General features: G+C 43.9%; 3 protein-coding genes across 5 annotated transcripts in view; 2 read left to right on the forward strand and 1 right to left on the reverse strand.

Moving 5' to 3' along the window:
- Nucleotides 1–2,288: 2,288 nt before the first annotated feature.
- On the forward strand, nt 2,289–8,369 carry LOC143519236 (uncharacterized). The gene is made up of 6 exons (XM_077012456.1): nt 2,289–2,971; nt 3,972–4,062; nt 4,185–4,514; nt 6,898–7,122; nt 7,351–7,453; nt 7,534–8,369. The coding sequence occupies exons 2-6, from the start codon at nt 4,014–4,016 to the stop codon at nt 7,562–7,564; spliced, it is 738 nt and encodes a 245-aa protein (XP_076868571.1). The 5' UTR covers nt 2,289–2,971; nt 3,972–4,013; the 3' UTR covers nt 7,565–8,369.
- Nucleotides 8,370–8,515: 146 nt separating this feature from the next.
- Nucleotides 8,516–17,858, forward strand: LOC143519235 (uncharacterized). Of its 2 annotated transcripts, none has more exons than XM_077012454.1 (7): nt 8,516–8,802; nt 8,919–8,979; nt 9,466–9,807; nt 9,898–10,134; nt 10,262–10,358; nt 10,636–10,668; nt 16,664–17,858. In XM_077012454.1, exons 2-7 carry the CDS (start codon nt 8,928–8,930, stop codon nt 16,704–16,706), a joined length of 804 nt encoding a protein of 267 aa, XP_076868569.1. In that variant the 5' UTR covers nt 8,516–8,802; nt 8,919–8,927; the 3' UTR covers nt 16,707–17,858. The 2 variants fall into 2 exon arrangements, with proteins under 2 accessions (XP_076868569.1, XP_076868570.1); XM_077012455.1 differs by lacking the exon at nt 16,664–17,858 and adding an exon at nt 12,548–15,365.
- The window catches only part of ago3a (argonaute RISC catalytic component 3a), a 30,906-nt gene continuing 28,053 nt past the window's right edge, over nt 17,182–20,034 (reverse strand). For both annotated transcript variants that reach the window (XM_077012452.1, XM_077012451.1), the window contains exon 19: nt 17,182–20,004. In XM_077012452.1, the coding sequence (XP_076868567.1) occupies nt 19,896–20,004 (109 nt within the window). In that variant the 3' untranslated portion in view covers nt 17,182–19,895. The remainder of the gene's footprint in view (nt 20,005–20,034) is intronic.

The following is a 20,034-nucleotide window of genomic DNA, read 5'->3' on the forward strand; positions in this document are numbered from 1 at the left end:
GATGCTCCACATCCAACCTGATGAATCTTGAGGTGTTCTGCAAAGAAGAATGGGAGAAACGGCCCAAAAACCAAACATAGGTGTGTCAAGCTTGAAGCATGTAATTGCTGCCACGGTTGAGGATGTAATTGCATTGTAATTATATGAGGATGTAATTATTGCCAAAGGTGCTTCAAAAAGCATTGAGCAAAGGCTGTGAAAATCTGTACATGTGGTGGTATACATTAGAAATATTAATATTTCTTAATACTTAATCCCCGCCCAACATCTACAACAACCTTCCACTTAAGAGCAATCATTGTGAAGAGCTATGTGGGCAGGACCTTTCCATCAGGTACAGAGAACTCAAGCAGCAACCTTGAAATGCTGTCATGCATTTCCATGATCATAATTTGAGTAGTTTCTGAAAGAAACTGCAGTATTACATTTTTCAACATATTATCAATTGTGGTCCTTGGCATCTGCTTCTTGTCCTTCAGAGAGAGAGAGAGAGAGAGAGAGAGAGAGAGAGAGTGTGTGTGTGTCTGTGCGTGTGTGTGTGTGTGTAGGTGTAAAGGTGGGTCTCACCAGTGAGAACAATCCTGAATAGAGGAATATATGATCTCCTCACTGTCACACTACCAACACTTGTCCAGACCTTTATCATTGGCTCCTCCTCTATGACACGGAGGAAGCCTCGAACTGCTGCCTCTCCAGACAGCCTCGACTAACAGTTTCACTGTCAAGGTGACCATCCCCCAGACTCCCACAGTGTGTCAGAGAACCGGATCCGCCCAAACCCCAGAACATTTCCCGGTTCGATCCTGTTGATGTGGTGATGAGTGTGCTTGAAACATGGCAGCTGTCAGTCCAAACGAGACGCCCCCCGACACGGTGTACCACAGTTGTGCTGACTGACAGAATCCACTTACCATTATGAAAAGCATCACTGTCAAATGAGGAAAGGGAGCTGGGGAGTTTGGCGCTCAGACGTTCAACAGCACTTTAGCCGTTCCTCGCTGCATAAGCGCTTGTCATCATGCAAATTCAAAACCACCATGACAAGTCAATTTATAGATTGATTTATGGATAGTCTAAAAAGGCAGACATATAAGACCATGCACAGATTTGCGTTACTTTGTCTATTAGGCATCTATCTTATTCCTTAATAGACAAAATCAGATCAAATATAGTTTCAGTTTTATATTACAGTACAAACAAATCTATGATGCTTGCTTATTTATTGTTGTGCTTAGCGTGCTTATGATTTGACTGACAATTAAGATTAAGATTAATTAAGATCTTCCTTGTGATTGCACGGTGTACAATTGAGCAGCAAAGAAATATGACAAGGGTGAAACCCAGTCCAACATTTCTAAAGAGTCTACATATCTATTATTCTTCCTTTTAAGGAAATTGGTGACAGCTGTTGGGAATCCCACAGAATCTCATGACTTATCCGACAAGCAAAACTGGACACGTAGGTTTCTCTTACGTAACAGCAGGGGGCGTTGTATTATTATTGTGGAGAATTCTTGTATTACATAATCTTATCACAGGACAACTGGCCTCTTTTTTAACCTTTTTCCACTTCACTCATTTGTAGTGGCTGATCTAATAACCCTCTAGGGAACAGATGCACCTTGTTAATCGCAGACGGCTGAATACGTAAGTGCTGTCAGATGCGAGATAAAAGGACCTGCTCGAGGGTGGAGCTCACGAGCAGCCTGCTGATGGTGCCTGCTGACCGGGGTTAGACACCTCATAGTTTAGGGACCGGGTGGAGTTTGTCCACTCCAACATTATAGCACATTATCCCATCAGTTCTCTCATGGCTAGATGTATTTGTAGGGGAAAAATCATATTTTGTCTTTCTGTCATATTCATCAATATACACATATGTATTGATCACACTTAGTAGTGAGTATAATGGAAATCACTTTATTAAGGTATATTAAACATGTTAAGCCTAGGACACATTGTTCATTATATGCCTTACAGACTCTTTTTGCCTCTTTTTCTCTCTCTAGTAGTAAATTGTGTGAGCACTCTTTGTGAGTTGAAGGCAGACAGTCTTGAATGTCTCGGGTCTGTAGATAAGGATGAGCTGCGTCAGAATGGTAGCATATCTGTCGGGCCAGGAACAAGAAGGCCTTGGCCCAAGGACCCTGGCAGGGGAGGGGTGATGGGGCGATACCTCAGCTCTAGCTGAGTATTGCAGTACATTAAAATTAGGAAACTTTTTTTTTTTCAAATTACCATTATGGGGTAGACCATGTTCTGTTGCATGGACAAAAATGTGACAATATTATTATTATCTTTGTCTGCTTGTATTTACTTTGTATTTATCTGGTTGTATTTTTATGATACTTAATTTCTATTTAATTTCAAGGTTTTCATACACACAACTGGAAAATCTGTGGCTGATTATATTTCTCTAAAAAGTCTTCTCGTCAACTTTAACATATTAGCTTTTTTGGATGAATATTGAAATGTATTACATGCAATGTTTAGGAGAGGCCTGATGCGTCATGAGAGAGCCACCCCCAGGAGCACACATGCACACACAAACACACATGAACACACACAAACACACACGAACACACAAACACACACAGTGTGCTGTGGGGCACTAAGGCAGGGGTGGTGGCACCTGATCCGAACCCAGAGGAAGCCCCTGTACCATGCCCACATAATATGCAACAATGTTCCAGGACATGAACAAAACCCTTTGTACAAGAAGAAATGCCTGTTGATTTGATCTTATTAGGGCCAAAACAATGCGAAGCATCTTATCGCTGTGCTGGTTGGCTTTTGAAGTAGTGACATAATCTGTCTGAGAGCCTGTCTTGAAGATTTCGGAATGCTGCAGTGTGAATGACTGGGGGAAGCCAGAGAAGGAAAAGACGTTACCTTCACCCTGCACCCACAAGTTGCTCCATCCTTAGTCAAACACATCACGTTGCGTCACAAATACGTGTCGACCAGCGAGGTGCGTAAACCTGCCTATGTTTCATGTTTCGTTTCTTTCTTCGTTATCCTTATTTATCTAGCTAAAATAAATGTTCATGGTTTCCTTCTTGTGTTTATACGTCAGTATGATGTTTTTTAAAGTCGGCACGGTTACTTTACTTTAAGTCGCACGTTTAATTTACTTTAAGTCGGTGCGTTTTTTAACAGTGTTAGCACTCCATAACTATAATTAGACTCAGACTATAATTTAATGTTTTCCAATAGTTACTTTTCTACGTAAATTCATACTCACCATCTAAACGAAGTTTAGAAAGTTTTTCCAGTCTACTCTAGATGTTTGTTCGTTACTTTCTCTGACGTTTACAAATTGTCGTATTTTGGACATTTGTTGCACATACTGGACAGATGTCGTTTGGCTTGTGAATCATCTTAACACCACAGTAACAACATTGGTACCGAACCGTCTGCCTTTGGTTTTTACAAGCGTATCATATGTGCATATCTAAATAAATAAATAAACACGCAAGTAAGTAAATAACGTGTTCACCTTTAGGCTGGGAACGCTAGCCTAAAGGTGTACCCTGCTAAATTAGTGTTTTTAGTGCTTATTACACGTCACATTATGCCCGGGTTATTAACGACTACAACAGACATTTCGTGGACAAATTATTAAACAAATTATTTGCTATGAAACGAATTATTTAATGAAAACAAACAGAAAAAATATATATATTTTAAATAACGGGTTTAAGGCCCGTTAATCGACGGTTGGTGCTAAACTGATGCGTGATGGCACATCACCGTGACCAGGACTGCACGAGCATTCCTGCTGTTCGCCCTCTCAGCTTGACTGGATGCTTCAGTAGTGCCTACAAGATATCATTCTGGTAAACAGAGTGTGGACTACAGTTCCTGTAATAGACATTGCGACTGATGTCTTGTAAGGATGGAAGTTTGTTGCCAATGGTGAGAACTGCTGTTTTCACCCCCCTCTGAATGGCATTATCTGTTCTTTTTAGGGCTTGTTTGTGTTGTGGTTTTCCAAAGTCATCCAGTCAACGATGCTTCCATGGCATCGCTTCTTGTTCCTTCTCTGGATCACTGCTGAGAGTGAGTAACACCACCGCATGTCGAGAAAAACGTTTTGCCATGACTGAAGTACACATAGGTGACAAATATTGTCAAAATGGAAACTGTAGCAGTGGAGTGTCCTATGTCCGCTTCCTCTGCAGGGCCACTGATCCTTCCAGGTCTTTCCGTGAAGTTCCCATGCAGGGAGTCTGTCAATGTGGCTCTGGGCAGGACACTGGTTCTGAAAGCTCAGTTTGACATAGATCCTACAGAAGAGATTCGCCTGGTGACGTGGGACCGCAAGAGTGGATCTCAGGAGGTCCGCCTCGCCACAAACGCTGCCACGAGAGATCCCAGGGTGTCTGTGAAGATGAACCACCAGCAGCTGCAGATCACTGGAGTGCAGGACAGTGATTATGGAACCTACACTGTTACTGTCACCAATGACAAAGGGACCCAGAGATCTGACTCTGTCAATGTGGAAAATGTTCGTAAGTGTCTCTGGTTATATTTTTGGCTCTAGTAAGGACAGCAGTGTCATGGAAATTTTCTGAAAATGGATGAGGACTCAGACGTGGTTAAAATGATTAATTTATTAAAAGACAGACACAAACATGAGAGTCTCATCTAAGCATGACAACTCTGAAAGCAAGGGCCAGTTCCCTTATTGCTTATATACAATCCTAAACACAATTCAGCAGTTCTAACAAGCAGGTTATCTTAAGCACAGCATGTTCCAAAACATAGGTGCCCAGCAGGCTACTTTGTCTCACATATGTGTCTCTCCTAATATGGACTTCCCTAGAGTTAGCGGAAGCAACTGATGTATCAGTTGAACACAGAGACAGCTAAATGACCCAAGTATAGTAGCCTAGTGACTACCAGTTAACAGAGTGCTCTTACCCATAGCACTCTCCCTGACCTGGGTCACAGTATAGCACACATATGCATAATGTGAACTAAACATGCAGTGGGTTGCAAAAGTATTCATACCCCTTGAACTTTTCCATATTTTCTCACATTACAACCACAAACATAAATATATTTCACTGGAATTTAATGTGAAAGACCAACACAAAGTGGTATACAATTGTGAAGTGGAAGGAAAATTATACATGAATCAAAACATTTTTTACAAATAAAAAACTAATAAGTGCGACGTGCAAAAGTATTCAGCCCCATTTTCCCTGAGTGCAACCAATTGCATTCAGAAGTTGCCTGATGCCTGCTAATGACTCAAAAGGGTCCACCTGTGTGTAATCTAATCTCAGTACAAATACAGCTGCTCCATGACGGCCTCAGATGTTGATTAAGAGAATATTGGGGAGCAAACAGCATCATGAAGTCCAAAGAACACACCAGACAGGTTAGGAATATGGTTTTGGTGAAGTTTAAAGCAGGCTCAGGTTATAAAAAGATTTCCCAAGCTTTGAACATCTCACGGAGCACTGTTCAATACTGTGGTGTATGGCACCACAGTAAACCTGCCAAGACAAGGCCGTCCACCTAAACTTACAGGCCGAACAAGGAGTTCACTGATCAGAGAGGCAGCCAAGAGGCCCATGGTGACTCTGGATGAAATGCAGAGAGCCACCGCTCAGGTGGGGGAAACTGTCCACAGGACAACAATTAGTCGTGCACTACACAAATCTGGTCTTTATAGAAGAGTGGCAAGCGTGGCAACCATAAGTCCCGTTTGCAGTTTGCCAGAAGCCATGTTGAGGACACAGCAAACATGTGGAAGAAGGTGCTTTGGTCAGACGAGACCAAAATTGAACTTTTTGGCCACAATGCAAAACGCTATGTGTGGCAGAGAAATAAAACTGCACATCACTCTGCAAATACCATCCCCACTGTCAAATATGGTGGTGGCAGCATCATGCTCTGGGGGTGCTTCTCTTCAGCAGGGACCGGGAAGTTGGTCAAAGTTGATGGGAAGATGGATGGAGCCAAATACAGGGCAATCTTGGAAGAAAACCTGTTGGAGTCAGCAAAAGATTTGAGACTGGGGCGGAGGTTCACCTTCCAGCAGGACAACGACCCTAAACATAAAGCCAGAGCTACAATGGAGTGGTTTTAAAAAAAAGAATATTCATGTGTTAGAATGGCCCAGTCAAAGTCCAGACCTAAACCCAATTGAGAATTTGTGGCAAGATCTCAAAACTGCTGTTCACAAACGTCCATCCAATCTGACTGAGCTTGAGCTGTTTTGCAAGGAGGAATGGGCAAGAATTTCAGTCACTAGATGTGCAAAGCTGGTGGAGACATACCCTAAAAGACTTGCAGCTGTAATTGCAGCAAAAGGTGGCTCCACAAAGTATTGACTCAGGGGGGCTGAATAATTTTGCACATCGCACTTTTCAGTTTTTTATTTGTAAAAAAAATGTTGATTCATGTATAATTTTCCTTCCACTTCACAATTGTATACCACTTTGTGTTGGTCTTTCACATTAAATTCCAGTGAAATATATTTATGTTTGTGGTTGTAATGTGACAAAATATGGAAAAGTTTGCAACCCACTGTAAGTACATGATTACACTGAAACACATTACTTCATTATTGCCTAATATACTAAATGTACTAAACCATAAAGTTCATAATGGTCTCTTATAATCTTAAATGACATGACCTAATCAAGAATGACATATTTTCTGTCACAGCAGTTTTGACGGACCCATTTTCTTTTTATCTGCGATACCATTTTTGCTTTATTAAAGCATCCTTCTTACCCATAGACTTTACCATCTTTATAGCACACATTCAACACTTTGAAGAACAGTGCCAGAAAAGGGCGATTATAAACCAATCATCTCCCACAGTCCTTTCAGAGCCCAGAGCCTTTTTTAATCTCTCTCTCTCTCCCTCACATACAGAAACTCCAAAGGCATCATTGTCCTTGACATGTACTGTACAAAGGCAAGAGACTTGTTGGGACATCCCTACATTTACATGGTTGCTGGATGGAATCAAGGCGACCAATGGCACTGTTGACATGTCTGAAGACGGCAGCACAATCTACCTACAGAGGACACTGGCCCATAACTACACGTGCATTGTTGACAGTAATCAAGGGACCAGTGTGGTGGAAGGCATACAAGGTATTGTACTGGTATTGTCTTAAGCTGGGCTTTAGGTGGAATGTTCTAGTCTTGGAGACTAAGAGTCCTGGAATTAACTATGTCTAGTTTCTCATGAGTCAAATCAGGCAAGTTCTGCTATGAAAGTGCAGTAGGTTTCCAAGATTCCCTCCATTTTATGAGACGTAAAGAACGGTTCGCCTGCTGGACAAGTTAACAGTCCCATCACTGTTTTGATTGTTTCTTTAGTTCCTGAGCCAGGACCAACCCCAGAACCCTGCCCAGGACCCAACCATGCAGGACTCATTGCAGCTGTGGTTATTGAGGCGTTAGTCATTGTTATATTCATCGGGTAAGACAAACAAAAAAATCTTATCAACTCACTTTATCATCGATAATTTAATATTATGCTTGACGAATATGTGTTTGTAGGTATTGCTACAAACAAAGGCAACGGCCCTGAAAAAACCTCTCGACCACTTTGGATTCTACAGATGTCAAAGTCTGCACACCATACCTAAACAAAATAAGCATCAGAAATGTTTTGAAGGATTTCTTTAAAGTACAAATTCACTGTTTTAGTATGATGCTTTAAAAGTAATTATTATCAGAATTATTTATTTTAGAGTGCTTCACTTATTTATGGTTCTCAGCAGAGAAACAGTATGTTTATATTTCAGAGATTAGTACTTCATTAACTGTGCAAGGTGCTATGTACAGGTGCATCTCAATAAATTAAAATATCACCACAAAGGTAATTTATTTCAGTAATTTAATACAAAAGTTTAACATATAGTTTTATGACAAACATTAACAGAAATAAACACTTGAAATAGATCACTGTCCTGAATCTATATGTGTTTCACTTTTTGTATTGAATTACTGATATAAATGAACTTTTTTAAATTCTAATTTATTGATATGCACATGTGGGTGTATATATAGCAAGCTTGCTACATATATATGTGTGTGTGTGTTCATGATTATTCATTTATATACTGTATATAGCCACAGTGTTCATAAGCTCACTATGAGGACAGCCCCTCCCCCCTCTTCTCTGTTCCTTCCTTTTCAAAAGTTCATGGATTTGGCACCAGACTGACTGCTATTGTGAGCACATAAAACACTGCATTACTGGTGTAAGTGTTTGTGCTGCTGAGGAACCCCTCTGAATAAATAAGGCAATCATTTCATTCAAACACTGTATGTTAATAATATGCAATTCATTAAAATGGAATGCACATTCTTGTGCTCCTTATTTTGAAGTATACATTTTTTGATTATGCCATATTGTTTTTGATCAAGCCCTGATGAGCCTTGAAATCGATTGTTACACACCAACATCCACACTGATTTGGAGAAGTTCTAGTGTGTAGGGTGATACATCTGGTTTAGGCCCTTTGTCCTGCCCACATGTGGACATATGGTACGTCGATGTGTTTGAAGAGAAATGCTTGTGCACTGTGCAGGAAGTGGAAAGCGGAAATGGCCGTGCTGGGGGCCTCAGCCCAGACTGCGGTCAGCCCTCTGCACTGTTAGGGTGGAGCCAGACCTTCACAGCGCTTTCCTGGCCGGGTGGTGCTTGCGTTTCACCTCCCCCACCCAGGACAATATGTGAGAGTGTGAACCTGCATGCCTTCATGGCCTAATTTATGTTACCTTGCGCGAAGAAGATCTGGACGTCGTTGGTACGCTACATAGGTAGAACTTCTTTTCCATTTGAAAATGCAGTTTAGAGGAACTGCTCGAAATGCTCAACCCCTTGCTGTACTCCTACATAATGGAAATAACAGTGGTGATTTTGGTGTCTCCTGTAGCCAAGTGACATGGAACTGAGGTCACGGTGGTTCTGGACAGTCATCTTTATGCAAGTCTTGGGTGAGGCCTTTTCTTTGGTAATGTGTGACCAAAATAATGTTTTACAATCTCTGCTTGGAATATTGCCCATGAGGCCTGTGAGCTGTTTTGCTCTGTAAAACATGATCCGTGTTCTTTTGTGCTGTGGGGTAGATGTGTTGTGTTTGCATAGTCACTACTGGGCTGCATTTGAGAAGCGCTGACTGTCGGTGAACATTTGACTATCAAAGGACCTGCGTCCCACGTCCACTAGCACACTAAACCATGTGAGGTGGTTTGGGGAAATTAAGAGTTGTCTCTACGCTGGAGGCTTCACACGTCCCAGTCCGATTGTAGAAAAAATTGTTATTAAATTTTCAGTAGTTCCCAGGTCCCTGATGTCTTTTTTTTCGAGGAACGTCTTGTTGAGAAAGTACTGATCAATGCGGCTAGGTTCCGTCCGCTATTTTGCCTGTGGAACTCCACGTGTGAACAGCCAGAACGATTAAGCGCATTTTCTCTGTGTAGCCGCGCCGACCGGCCGCTCTGTTGCCGTGCGTTTCCTGAACCGGCAGCTGGTCCACGTGGTGATTGGGCAGGACCTGGTCCTGCAGGCGGAGCTAGACCTCCCTCCAGGAGACCGCGTTACCAAGGTGACATGGGAGCATGAAGCGAGGAAAGGGGCTTCTGGGAGAACGACTGTGGCCGAATTTCCGGCGGGCGGCCCTGACGGCAGGACGAGAGCGGAGGAGAACGGAGCCGTGCTGAGGGTGCGGAACTACCAGAGGGAGGACGGCGGCGTGTACTCCATCACAGTCACAGACCAGCGGGGAAGCCGAGGCGTGGCACGCTGCACTGTGGAGGACTACGGTACGGCCGGCACGACAAGATCGCCGTTTCTTTTCCCGTAGAAGATTTCAGCTGAGACGTGTGCGTTTTCTTTCCTCCCTCCCCGCCCAGAGGCCGTGCACCACGTGTCCGTGATGGTGAACGTGTCCCACTCCAGCCTGCACTGTCAGGAGGCGTGGGGCACAGACCCCGTGTTCACCTGGCTGCATGAGAAGGCGTCCGTGACGGCCGCGCTGGGACGCGTGTCTGCTGACGGCAGCTCCCTCTACCTGGACGCCCCCCTCTGCGGACATTTCACCTGCGTGGTGAGCAACATCCTGGGCCAAAGCTCTGACACCTACACAGCAGGTACGACATGACAGCAACCGCTGCTTGGGCGACATATATATATGTGTGTGTGTGTGTGTGTGTGTGTGTGTGTGGTTGGACAGTAAAATAAATAAATGTGCTATAAGCCATGCGCTGTACTTTCCAGAGCCATGTGAGGAGGAGAGCCACAGCCTTGCTGTAGCTGTTGTGTGTCTCATGTTCCTTCTGCTTGTGGTTGGAGGCTTGGCCTTCCTGCTCTGGAGGTACTAACTCAAATGACACACATTCACTTCCAGACATGACATGTCTGAAGGAAGGGACAGTCGCTATAGATAATGAGCTCTCACATTCAACCAGACAGTTCAGTTCAGGACATACGACACTCTTTCAGATAACACAGTTGGAGTGAGCAGGCCTCTATGGCCTCTATGAATTCCTCAGAGTTGAAAGATTCACAGCATTCTAGAAGGTTCCATACTTTCAAATGCAACAGCCAATTCCATAACTTCTGAACTGAACTCCTGCTCATGTCTGTTCCAGGAAACACGGACAACACAACAACAGGATGGAGAGGTTAGTGGAAGTGAATGAGGACATGGTTTAAACTGGCTTCTTGAGTCCGCTGAAGGTTCAGCGCTTACAGGCTGGACTCACAGAGCATGCATGGGTCCCCCAAGTGAGACCCGACCCTCTGATGGGCCTCGACACAAACATTAGCCATATTAACGTGTTTGGGCGAAGTCCTATTTCAAAATGCCTTCAAGAAGGGAAGGAAGCCAATTTATTTCCTGTTTGAATGTTTTGGAAGAGGGCCATGTAATTTCCCCTTGCAAATTCTGTTTTAGAAATGCTGTGTGGGTTAGGATAATTTGAGAGGTCATTGTGCTTTTCATGATGTTTATATTCCTGTTATAGTCAAAGCATTATTTAAAATGAAATGAGTTATACTTGTGCACTGTCTATAATATTCAGTCCCTGTAGTCAGCACTAACGAATATACAGGAATAGTGGGTGTAGCAGGAACATATTTACAGAATTGTTTTTGCAAACCTCTGAACTCAAAAGCAAGAATTGCTGTTGTTGCGTGTCTCTGAGGAGAACTCGCCCAACATAGCTGTGGTGTTACTTCAATTGCCTCTGGGTGTAACAAAGCTTTCTGAGATTTTGGGGGACAGAGTCATAAGAATTTGAACAGGAACACATAGAATATGCACAAGTATATCTATGATCTCTTTATGGACTCTTATTGGATGTGAATGAAATGAGGTACGAGTGAGGGGCCCTTGCACACAAACACCAGCCCTCTGCTGTTCCTCAGTAGTGGGGCAGATGCAAAGGAAGCTTAAAAAGAGGTGGTATAAATCTCAGGAAACATCATTATGATTCCTGATAATGACTCAATGGTGCTACAATAATAGACGAGGAAAATGAAAAAAAATTTGTTTTGGATTTAAAACAACTAAACTGACTGCAGACTCTTTTTCAACAATTAAATCTATTCTGTAAAGGTTGAGTGAATCAATTGACATTCAGCTGAGAAAATATTACGTCGTGAAGTCAACAGAAAGGATCATGATCAGACATCTACTTTCTGAACGGTAAAAAGAAAAGCATTCCAAGTTTTATTTATGTATGAAGAAGAAAAAAAACCTCAATGTCAATCAGAAGTTACTCTACTTGAAAAACAGGCTCCAGGTTTACATTTAGACTCTTAAGACCAGCGGACGCATCAAGGCAGAGGCAGTCATGGCCTGGTGGTAGGGAACTGGTCTTGTGACCGGAGGGTCGTGGGTTTAATTCCCAGACCTGAGGCCATGACTGAGGTGCCCTTGAGCAAGACACCTAACCCCAACTGCTCCCCGGGCGCCAGGCTAGGGCTGCCCACCGCTCTGGGCACGTGTGATCCACAGCTCCCTAGTAATCACTAGTGTGTGTGTGTGTTCTGACTGCACAGATGGGTTAAAAGCGGAGGATAAATTTCGATTGGGGTGTAAAAATCACAATTGACAAAATACGGCACATTTACATTTAACATTACAAAGCATCTTACATTCGGCATGGGCAGCAACTAATTCTTTCATATGCCTGTGGTTACCACTGTAGTAAGTTCAGCTTGGCCTCTCTGAAACCGGAATAATTACCATGTCAACAGGAGACTTCAACAAATAAAAGGTGGTTTTTAGGTGTGATTTAAAACCACCTAAGGCACATTTATATATAAAAAAAAAACCCAAACCACCTTTGGTGTGATCAACTAATATTAGAAGCCAGAGTTTGTTTACTGTGGTTATGGTTTCCTCCCCACCAACAGGCAAGAATTGGCTTATCTCAGTAACAGAAGCTTAAATATTTCCTTTGGATGGTAACTGTGGCAAAACATCATGACCTCAGTAGACTTGACAGATGTTTAGCCAAAGGCTAAAAATAAAATGCAATGAATCTTTATGTTCAGTTTCATGCTCTGCTGAAAACTGGAGAAACGCTACTGTTGTAGGACTACAGTTCCCAGTCTTAACCTGAAGGACTGCTGTAGGACTACAGTTCCCAGTCTTAACCTGAAGGACTGCTATAGGACTACAGTTCCCAGTCTTAACCTGAAGGACTGCTGTAGGACTACAGTTCCCAGTCTTAACCTGAAGGACTCCAGCCAGCCCAGATCTTGTCCTGTTCCATTCTATATCTGAGCCAGCTAAATAAAACTATCCAGCTCAGCTATGAAATTCGAATTGAGACCCTCATTTGTGGTTCGTTACATTAGTCACATCACTTAGCAAACTTCCCACTGAACCTTCTTTTCATTGAGGATGGAGTGGCATAAGACACGTTTTATATTTAAAAGTCGCAGTTCACAAGTGTCATACTGAAGACTCTGTTGGGCATGGAACATTACAGGGACCCCAAACGTGTCAGGCTATTGGTGAACCTTCCAGTGTGCAGAGTCCCCAAGGTCCTAGAGCCTGTTACCCAACGAGAGCAGCTGTCCTCCCAGCTGTGTGTGCCAGAGCAACTCCTGGTTGGCCAGCAAGAGCTGGAAGAGCCACTTATGCACAGAAGCCTCTGCCTGAGGCGATACTGATAAGACACTGACCTAGCATTCATCACAGGCCAGACAGAGCTTCAGAGCGCTTGTGAACTGTTTGAAAATAAAAAGAACAAAGGGGCACGTAATGTCCACTGTGAACATGGTCTAAACGGCTCTTCTGTCATTACTTGTTTCATCCATGGTGTGTGTGTGTGTGTGTGTGTTTTTTGCGCCTTCTATTCATGGTGGGAAACAAAAGCCACTATGGTGTAATTTCCAAAACAGGAGGCGTCACTCAGCAACTCTGGGCCATGCTGGCTGTAGCATAAACAGGAAAAAACATAAACACAGCAAAAGTACCCAATACAAAACAAGCCATGGACTTGTATATGAGGGAATTCATCTTAAAGTTTACATGAATGCATGTGTAATTTAGGAATATTTGTCATGCTAACTACAGAGGTGAGAATCAATCTCTTCAAAATACATGTCTGGGTGAACTTTAAGTGGGTATGCAGCAAGTTTTCCATTTACACTGCAACCTCACCAATGAACCACCAGAGGGAGACAGAAATTCTTGCAGACTCGAGACCCCTGCCTATGTTACAAGTACAGACACCCCTTTACAATTTACATTCCTGAAATAATCAAAACGTCACTCTAAAATCCATATTTAACAAAAATCATGCAAACGTTTCAAAAGCAAAGCTTTTTTTATTGCAAGTATTAGTGAAAGATACACTTCAAACTGAGGCAAAGCAACACTAGAAGGCCATCAAGTCTACAGAGAGAGAGAGAATTACAAAACATACATAAATACATTTAAAAGGTAAAATAAAAGACCCCTTAATATATCAGAGAATCTTTGCAACACACAGAGAGGAGAAGAGGAAGGGAGACGGAGTCATGAAGCTCCTTTGGAAGGACCCCAGATGCTAGGCATTCAGGAAGCACACCCTTCAAGGCAACTTTGTTGAAAGAGGGCTCTCGTGAAAGTACTTTGGCTCCCTTAGGAATTAACTGGCTTCTTTTGAAAGGATAGAATAACACTGTCATGAAGTTTGGTGTCCTTAAGCGTGGCCGGACACGAAAGGCGTTCTTAAGAGGAAATATTTAGGATGGCTCAAGTTGTGCTGTTGGGTACTGCTAACCCTTCACCCCCCAGGCAACCTACACGCACCAACAGTGTTCCTCACTTGGAATGATGGAGCTTGACATTTTCAGTAAACTTGCGCTGTAAACAATCCAGAAATGTAGGACCAGCTGTGCTTTAGTTACTCAGCAGATCCCTTCTGCTGGAGAACTCCAAGGAACCTGCATGCCTCCGTCTCCCTGAACAGAAACCAATGACCGACTGACGGAGACCTGCGCTTGATGACCAGATGATGGCTTCTGGAATTCAAACATGGGTGTGTCTTGTTGACGGATGTCAGGTCTGCCTCGCTATTTTAATCTTTCTGGACAAGAGGAGCCACATTCTCAACAAATGTAACATTCACACATCTGAATATGCTCTCGTAGCAATTAGTGGTTTATAAAAGAAGTAAGATGCAGGTTTGGGGGGGTGGGGGAGGACCAGAGTTAGTATACTTCTCTATACAACTAAGGCATTTAATTGACATGAAAATCAAAATTGAACAACAGGAACACGGTTAAGGCTGAGGCTCATGTCGGAGTGGAATGGGAGTCTAAGGGGAGGCAGGGTATCTGCCCTGCTCTCTCGGGCCCTGGCACCAAACACAACTGAACTCAAGCGCAACACCACAAATGTCTCTCCTGGGCCATGGGAGCATGTATGGCTGAGTTTAGCAGCTCTGGGTGTGAAACAGCTTATTACAAAAGGGATGAAATTGTGGGTGTCTGTCTCCTAAATAAGAGAGGTGCAGCTTTGTGGTCTGCTGAGGAGATCGGTTGGGGAACGAGGCACTTTATGGAGAGAAAACTGCTTCTGATCCACAAAGGCTCAACATTTTCAACAAGGATCAGATTTATATATTTATTTATTAATTATTATTATTAGAATTTGCAGGTACACAGTCGAGATGTCTTTACCACCAACTCACCTCCTCAGCTCTTTCTCTCCATGTCTCTCTCTCTCTCTCTCTCTCTCTCTCTCTCTCTCTGTCCCCTATGCTGATGTGGTTGAGTGGGCTCTAGAGCTCAAACTCAGGCCTGACACAGCACCACACAGCAACACCCACTGAAACAAAACAGCAGGACTGAATCAACCCAGAATGAGCTCAGGTAACCTCTGAAAAAGTGGACCTCCAGGACTGGATCTGGAGACCTAGGATTTAAGTGGGCCGAGTTTGTTTGGGACACGCAGGAGACATGTCCCTCGCTCCACTTCCACATGCCTGTCCCCTTAACACTGCCCACACTGTGTGGACACTCCAGCCGCACTGCAGCACACTTTCAATAAATACACTATAAAATATATCGCATATATATTTTGAATACATTAAAAAAAAAAAAACCAAAAAAAAAAACATTTAAATAGGACAACAAAAAGTTGGCTCAATAAAGGAAAAAAGATGTTAAGACACTCACAAATAAAAAGTCTTACAATTATTTTTCTTACTCTAAAATAGTTAAGGATAAATGATGCCAGGCATTAAATCTAGCATTATACTGTAATCAAAGCAATATCTGCTGTTTATCTCATGTAGTATAATGTTTTGCAGCATAACAAGGTGAGTGAGGTGGTGTTTTGAGATCTCTTGCAGAGGTATTTCCTCCTGGACCGACGGGCACCCGTGTGACATACGCACACCAAGGGGTCAAAACGAGCTTGGACCCCATTTCTACAAGTCATGTGACGTTAATAAAAATATTCTTCCACTGGTTGTGAAGAACATACGTGTGGGTAGATGCACACGGAGGAGTAGCGGCCGGGCCAGCGGACAGCACGAGACCACGGGTCGGGGCCGCTCAGATGCCGCAGCCCGGCACACATGTAAACGTTTGCTTCGTAAATGATCAACCGTGTGTGAAGCAGTACCACGTGCTCAAACATCGAAACTGCAAAAGGACTGAAGTTCTGTTTGTTTTTTAACTGTGGTACATGGCAGAAAGGGGACTTTTAAAAAGAAGGGGGAAAAACTAACACTAACAAAACGTACTAAATAATCGGAAAGCAAAGCAGTCTCTGCTTCCTGTAGTGGTGGCAGTCGTCTTTAAAGTGCTGTGCTAGAGACTTCCTACGTCAGGCTACGTCACGCCTCCACCACTGTCCCCCGTTTGAAATGGAGCACATTCTCCTGAACCAGCATGTCGATTGGTCCTGTCTTCTACAACACTATGACACACAGCTCAACCACATGATCGTATACTTGGCATATATAGTCATAGTAATGTCTGAATGTACAGAGGGACATCATTATGACTCTCCCTTTTCAGGTTCAAATGAGTGTGAATGCATGTTTAAATGAGCGTGTGTGTGTGTGTGTGTGTGTGTGTGTGTGTGTGTGTGTGCGCGCAAGTGTGTCCGTGTGCAACACTTCTTCAAGGTAAGACCACTCGGTTGTGTTTGATCCGTCACTGTAGGTTCAAATTCTTCAGCACCATCGTGAGTAAAGGCACTTTCTAAGGATTCCATTTCCAACTCTCAACCGAGCCCCTTCAACACCACACTTTCACACTAGTGCGGGGGAGCGGTCCGAGCCCCAGGCCACGCCCACGGGAGCCGGCACGCAGATGCAGCTCATCTTCCCCCACTCGTGGAGGCCACGGCCACCTTCAGCAGTGCTGACCTACACGACCCCAGTTCAGTTCAGCACAGGTTTGAAGCACCAGCTACACCAGCTCGCAATAAAGCTCACACCATTTACACGGAGACACTGGGAACACATGCGTGTCTGGGGGGAGGAGACGGCACAAACAAAGCCAACCAACCACGCGTTAAAAAAATTTAAACAAAGAAAACCACGCTTGCACACCAAGCTTCTTCCCTTCCAAAGGTCAATACGCAAGTGCTACACAGCTAAAGTATTTCAGAAACACGCTAAACTGGTCTGGGTGGGGCAAAACATGCTTGAAGATAAAATGTTTTTGTACCTGCCATGATTAACCACCCACCCAAAACACCATAGACAAAAAAGAAACGCTTATCTAAACGCAGTGAATCACCAGTAGTGGATCCATTATGGAAACACAAAACATTTTTACCACCTATTTGTCAAAATGAAGCTTAAAATCATTTTGGGTTCATTTAGTATTTTGTAAGGTACCGTCTGTGGTACGTACGTCTGTAGGTCAGATGGCCCCCACAGACTCGATCTCTCTGAAACCTGGACATCATAACAAATGCCCATTGCATCTGTCTAGCGATATCAAAGTGTTAATAAATTACATCTTTTATTAAATTTGCTAAATTAAGTGCCATGTATTGCATAATTCAAAAGCAAACATTAATTCACACGCACTTCTCTGGCTTCGAAAGGAATTTTAAAAGGCTGATATTTGAAAGCCATTAGGGTAGCAGAACGCCATTTCTGTGGTGATAACTGGCCTGTAGCAGCTTTAATTCAACAGCAACATCCGCATTTCATTGGCACTGTGGGGAAGCGTGTGAGGGAAACGAGCCACTCACCCTGTGCAACACCTCCATAACCACACCTGAATCAAACTGTCAGACCGCAACTGCTCTGATGAACAGAACCTTCGCCTGACAAAGACAGACATGGAGCCAGCACCGTTAACACGCTTCACGTCCGCCATGTCTTTACGTTAAACGTCTCTGCGCGGTGTGACGAAAAGGGACACACCTCGTAGCACCAAAGCTTTTGTTCAGCATCAATTAGTGCAGGTTACCGTTCCCCAGCAAACACCTCGTGTGCTTCAGGACAGAAAGGCAGCTGCTGCTCGGCATGCCAAAACGCACTCCACACCGCCCTCTGGTGGTGCTCACGTTAATCAAACGCTTCCTAGGTGAAGCTGTCCCCTGTCCCTACATGAACCTGAAGCTCACAGTCAGTCTGACCAAAGGAACCCGTACAGTAGCAGCTGGGCCCTTTGCTTTGAGTAGGCAGATGACCGTTTACTAGGTTTACGCCATGCAGGAAACAAACAAACATCAAAGCGAAAGATAATTACGCTAACACAGCGTAAAAAAAAAAAAAAAAAAAAGACTCAACTGAAGAGACACATGCGTATTCTCTGTTTAGAAATGTCCATGAAAGGACAACAGCTAAATAATTATCCCGCCAATATGGATCAGTGGAAAAACATTTGATCACCAGGACTTACTGCAGTCGAGTAGTGTTGACATGCAGATAAAAAACTCAAGATCCTCAAAAGGGATTGTGAGGTCTGACCTGCCAGAGCTCTGTTCAAACTGTGCCCCCCCCCCGGCTTTTTGACGCGTTGCATAAACTGTTTCTGAGCAAAACATTCTTTACTTTAAAACCATTCAACCTTGCATAAATCATTCATTTCCAAAACCAGGCACTTGATTTTAAACCATTATCAAAGATAGGCCAGTCCTTAAAGGAGTCCTACAATTCCATCATCAGAAGGAAAAAGGATATATATATATATATATTTTTTTTTTTAAATATAACCATGAAAATACGAAAAGTGCCAGACATGCACATCCTTCCACTGTAACGTCAGCGAGGCCCCTCCCACCCCTCCATGGAGAAGCTCTCACTCCGATGCAGAGAGCTGGCCTGCCATCGTCCTCCTCATCCTCCGTCCTTACTCACGTAACCCGAGCCTTCGTCAACGCGGGGATTATTGCACTAAAACCAGAGGACCACAATCTAGCAACTAACTGTACAGCGTCTCCGAGTGTTTTGAGAATAAGAGATAAATAATTAAGGGGGCGGGACATTAAAATTAGAACGTGGCAAAAATTGATCTGAAAAGGTGAATACGCCAGCAGCCCAATCCCCACACAACCCAAACATAAGAGCACGTATTATATCACGGACATACGTCCCACAGGGAGGAACTCAAACAAACAAACAAAAACAAACAAACAAAAAGGCTCTGGCAGAAACAAACAAAACGCTAGAATGCCAGATGTGTTGCGATAAGCCCCTCCCCTTCCCTTCCGCACACAGTTTGGGGGGGGGGGCATCTCTGGCCATAATGTCTGGGTGGCACTTCACTCAATTACCGCGTGTGTGTGTGTGTTTGTGTGTCTGTGTCAATGTGTGTGCGCGCGCCTTATTTATTTATTCATTTATAAAGCAAACTGGTTCAAGACAATCGACACTGGTACATTTAAAATCCCCACTGGCTACAAAAGCAGGAGGGGGCTGAGGTCACATGGCCTTTGGCTGCCCCGTCAGACGTAAGGATGGCAGCGCTCACACGCCCCACATCCCTCTCTCCTGCCTCCACAACCGCCCCCGCTTCTTTTTTCTTTCTCTTGCAAGATCAGCCTGTAAGAGGGTTTACTGGGTTCACTGATCAAACAAAACAGAGAGGAGGGGGGAAACGCTCCCCTGTGGTTAGTGGGGAGGAGGGGAGCCCCAGGACACCCCCCCCCCTCAACAAAAAGAAAAGAAACGCGATTGGCTGGTTTAATATTGCATAACAGTGCTGAATGCTCAGGTGTGGGATTGGAGCAGGAGTGTGTTCACAGTCTTGGGGTTGGCACTACCCTCTTCCTGCCACACAGTGTCCGGTCCGGATTTAGTGGGCGCGCTCGTCACCATGGAAACAGACCCTTTGAGACATACGTAGCGATGTGACTTTGTGTGTGCATGTGCGTGTGTGTGTGTGTGTGTGCTGCTGGAGTGAGTGAGTAGCTAGGAGCTATGAGGCTCTCTCAGGCGAAATACATGGTCCTCAGGGTGTCGTGGTGAATCTGCACAGCTTTCGCCAGAGCCTGAGGGTCTCGACCGTTGCTCTGACCGGACACGTGGCTGCCCTCGGCACTGCAGTGGGGGGGGAGAGGGAACGTCCGG

This window comes from Brachyhypopomus gauderio, chromosome 7 (assembly GCF_052324685.1).
Source record: "Brachyhypopomus gauderio isolate BG-103 chromosome 7, BGAUD_0.2, whole genome shotgun sequence".
Classification (NCBI taxonomy): domain Eukaryota; kingdom Metazoa; phylum Chordata; class Actinopteri; order Gymnotiformes; family Hypopomidae; genus Brachyhypopomus; species Brachyhypopomus gauderio.

Coding starts and splice junctions, on each gene's coding strand:
- LOC143519235 (XM_077012454.1), top strand. CDS start 8,928: ATGGAACTGAGGTCACGGTGGTTCTGGACAGTCATCTTTATGCAAGTC. Junction 9,808..9,897: donor CTGCACTGTGGAGGACTACG/GTACGGCCGGCA, acceptor CTCCCCGCCCAG/AGGCCGTGCACCACGTGTCC. Junction 10,359..10,635: donor TTGGCCTTCCTGCTCTGGAG/GTACTAACTCAA, acceptor TGTCTGTTCCAG/GAAACACGGACAACACAACA.
- LOC143519236 (XM_077012456.1), top strand. CDS start 4,014: ATGCTTCCATGGCATCGCTTCTTGTTCCTTCTCTGGATCACTGCTGAG. Junction 4,063..4,184: donor TCTCTGGATCACTGCTGAGA/GTGAGTAACACC, acceptor CTTCCTCTGCAG/GGCCACTGATCCTTCCAGGT. Junction 7,123..7,350: donor TGTGGTGGAAGGCATACAAG/GTATTGTACTGG, acceptor TTGTTTCTTTAG/TTCCTGAGCCAGGACCAACC.